General features: G+C 43.3%; 1 protein-coding gene across 1 annotated transcript in view; it reads left to right on the top strand.

Annotated features, from left to right (window-relative positions):
- The window catches only part of LOC102827995 (oxysterol-binding protein-related protein 9-like), a 55,187-nt gene extending 52,341 nt beyond the window's left edge, over positions 1–2,846 (top strand). The window contains exon 2 of the mRNA XM_006876215.1: positions 2,262–2,846. Within this exon, the coding sequence (XP_006876277.1) occupies positions 2,262–2,846 (585 nt within the window). The remainder of the gene's footprint in view (positions 1–2,261) is intronic.
- The last annotated feature ends 1,122 nt before the right edge of the window (positions 2,847–3,968 follow it).

Raw genomic sequence — 3,968 nt, 5'->3', positions numbered from 1 at the left:
GGGACCATCCCCTGAGCCTGCTTGGTCGGGTAATCTGTGTTGTTGTTGGCAGAGCTCTCTGCTATAAGTCAACCCGATCCGCCATTTTATTTGTTCCAGGACATTTCATTTTGATGTATTTTGTATCGAAGGTCCTTGGCTGACATTCAAAGGGTGATATTCAGAAACTCAGGAGAGAGTTTTGTGCTGGAGATAAAGATTTCAGCACAGTCTCCAATAATGTAGATAATAAATGGGGTCATGGGACTGGATCAGAAAGGAGAGGTACCAAGCATGCAGTGTTAAAGGAAAGACTGGCTCCCGAAGAACACAGCTTAATGTTAAAAAACGAGATTACAACCAAGATTTACAAGGAGCTGCCAGAAGAATCGGCAAACAAAACGGACCAACATCAAACACCAAACAAAGCTAAAGACTAGTGGTGATAGAAGCTGAAAGTGCTTCAAGGAGCAGGGGCTGGCCAAGAGTGCTAAGTGAGGATCAAGGGTCAAGTAAGAAAGGACGGTAACTGTTAGATTTAGCACCAAGGAGGTGACTGTGACCTTGGCAATGGCAGTTTGGTGGAGAGGTGATTTGAACTGAGGATGCAATTAGTTAACCAGTAGTGGGAGGAGAGCACTAAAAGCAAAGACAGCTCTTAGAAGAAAACTGGCTGTGAATGGAAGGTGAGAGATTGTGAGAAAAAAGGAAATAGGATGAAAGAGAGGTTTGTTTCAGTTGCAAGAGTATTTAAGTTGCTAGGCTATGTTGATAAAAGACAGTTGGAAGAAAGGAAGAGAATGAAGACAGGCAGGGGATAGTATAATCATTTAAGATCTATTAGGATGAGAGAGCTTTATAGAGGATATGGGAGAGGAAAAAAGGCAGACTGATATATTCTGTGACTTCATTTTACCTGAGATCCACTCACTCCGAGTCTACCTCAACTCACGGCAACTCTACAGGACAGAGCATACTGCTCCTTAGGGCCTCCTTAGGGAGCAGGTAGCCTCATCTTTCTCCTGCGAAGTGGCTGATGATTTTGAACCACTGACCTTGCAGTTAACAGACCAACACTTAACCCACTGTGTCATCAGGACTCCTCTTCAGAGAACAGAAAGCTGAAAACTGGATTTCCCAGGGTCCTTTGCAGTAGACTGCCAACATGGACTGACGCTGTGACAAGAGGAGACAGGTGGAAGGAAGTGAGGCAGAGGTTGCATTTTACTTCTGCTGTTTCTCCAGGTAGGTCCATGTGGACACACTGAGTTTTTCTGAAACAGTGTTCTAGTGTTCAGATACTTTGTGAAGGTCAAGAGGTAGAACGTGGGTAGATCAGTCAGGCCTGGTGTGACTCAGGGGCCACCATGTGTAGTTGCTCACCAGCATATCCCAGCTAAAGCAGCATTCCTTGATCAATGGATGCAACAATCATTCCTGATCCCCCTCCTTCCTGACTGTGGCTTTGTTCAGGGATAATGCTGTGGTGTAATTCTTGGTGTCATTCCTGGATGCTGCTTTGAGCCCTCTATTTCAGTCCTTTAAGGGATACTGCAATAATTCAATCTCTGAATTAAATTCCCTTTTGCTCAAAAAGTAGTTTCTGTTTTCTGCAAGTAACCCCTGGCAGCAAGAAATGGACATCTCCTCTCATATCATACGTAAGGATGGGTGTACTGGTGCTGCGTGCCAGCGAGTCAGTTCTGACTCAGTGACCCTACAGAGGATTTCCCAGGATATAAATAGTTACAGGAGCAGAAAGCCTCGTCTTGCTTTAATGACTAGTGGATTTGAACTGCTGATGTCGCAGTTAGTAGGCCTACGGAGAACCCACTATGCTACCAGGGCTTGCCTTAAGGATGGGTATTATTTTGTTGTAGTCAAGTGCCCTCAAGTTGGTTCTGACTCATAGCTACCCTGTATATGGTTTCTAAGAAGTGTCTGGTGGGTTTGAATCACCAACCTTGAGGTTAGTAGTCCAAAGCTTATTCTACAGCACTAGAATAAGACTCCAAGGATGGATGTAGATACAAGCAAATGATTTTTTAGGGTGACAGTAATTTTCCGTAATGCAGAAGTTTTTAAGCTGGGATACATGGATAGAATTCAGGGCATCTGTGAATTTAGATGAGAAAACCTTATTACTTCTATCTTCACTTGCCTCTAAGGCAAATATAGCATTTTCTTCTATTCATTGTACATTTTATGAGTTAAAAAATATTCTGGCTTTCCGAGGAGCTAGTCCCCTTGCTGTCGCCCGGCGCCGGCCCTTAACCCTCAAGGGTTTGGATTCAGGATTTGTTCCTAGTGTCCAAGACTTTGATAAGAAACTTACAGAAGCTGATGCTTATCTACAAATCTTGATAGAACAATTAAAGCTTTTTGATGACAAGCTTCAAAACTGCAAAGATGATGAACAGAGAAAGAAAATTGAAACTCTCAAAGAGACAACAAATAGCATGGTAGAATCAATTAAACACTGCATTGTATTGCTGCAGATTGCTAAAAGTACTATTAGTCCTGTAGATGCGGTATATCAACCTAGTCCCTTGGAACCTGTGATCAGCACAATGCCTTCTCAGACTGTCTTACCTCCAGAACCTGCTCAGTTATGTAAATCAGAGCAGCGTCCATCATCCCTCCCAGTGGGACCTGTAATAGCTACCCTGGGACATCATCAGACTCCAACACCAAACAGTACAGGCAGTGGGCACTCACCACCTAGTAGCAGTCTGACTTCTCCAAGCCACGTCAACTTGTCTCCAAACACAGTCCCAGAGTTCTCTTATTCTAGCAGTGAGGATGAATTCTATGATGCAGATGAATTCCATCAAAGTGGCTCATCCCCAAAGCGCTTAATGGAGTAGTTCTTCCAACATTTATTCTTGAAAGAAGATCACTTTTAGAAATGTATGCAGGCTTTTTTTGCACATCCGGACCTGTTTGTGAGCATTAGTGACCAGAAGGATCCCAGGGACCGAATGGTTCAGGTTGTGAAGCAGTACCTCTCAGCCTTTCATGCAGGAAGGAAAGGATCAGTTGCCAAAAAACCATACAACCCCATTTTGGGTGAGATCTTTCAGTGTCACTGGACATTATCAAATGACACCGAAGAGAATGCAGAGCTAGTTTCAGAAGGACCAGTTCCCTGGGTCTCCAAAAACAGTGTAACATTTGTGGCGGAACAGGTTTCTCATCATCCACCCAGTTCAGCTTTTTATGCTGAGTGTTTTACCAAGAAGATACAGTTCAATGCTCATATATGGACCAAGTCAAAATTCCTTGGCATGTCAATTGGGGTCCACAACATAGGGCAAGGCTGTGTCTCATGTCTAGACTATGATGAGCATTACATTCTCACTTTCCCCAATGGTTATGGAAGGTCTATCCTCACAGTGCCCTGGGTGGAGCTAGGAGGAGAATGCAATATTAATTGTTCCAAAACGGGCTATAGTGCGAATATCGTCTTCCACACTAAACCATTCTATGGGGGCAAGAAGCACAGAATTACCGCTGAGATTTTTTCTCCAAATGACAAGAAGTCTTTTTGCTCAATTGAAGGGGAGTGGAATGGCATAATGTATGCAAAATATACAACTGGGGAAAACACAATCTTTATAGATACCCAGAAATTGCCTATAATCAAGAAGAAAGTGAGGAAGTTGGAAGATCAGAATGAGTATGAGTCCCGTTGCCTTTGGAAGGATGTGACTGTCAACTTAAAAATCAGAGACATTGGTGCAGCAACTGAAGCAAAACACAGACTTGAAGAAAGACAAAGAGCAGAAGCCCGGGAAAGGAAGGAGAAGGAAATTCAATGGGAAACGAGGTTATTTCATGAAGATGGAGAATGTTGGGTTTATGAGGAACCATTACTGAAACGTCTTTGTGCTGCCAAGCATTAGGTTGGGAAATGTAAAGTTTATACCTGATGACCAGGGCAGGAGGCATAATTAAGCAAACAATCTTCCTTTGGGAGAATCTGGTTC

Source organism: Chrysochloris asiatica, unplaced genomic scaffold (genome assembly GCF_000296735.1).
Source record: "Chrysochloris asiatica unplaced genomic scaffold, ChrAsi1.0 scaffold00364, whole genome shotgun sequence".
In the NCBI taxonomy this organism is placed as follows: domain Eukaryota; kingdom Metazoa; phylum Chordata; class Mammalia; order Afrosoricida; family Chrysochloridae; genus Chrysochloris; species Chrysochloris asiatica.
Note: the sequence above shows the minus strand (reverse complement) of the source record. Positions and strands in the feature narration are given on the sequence as shown.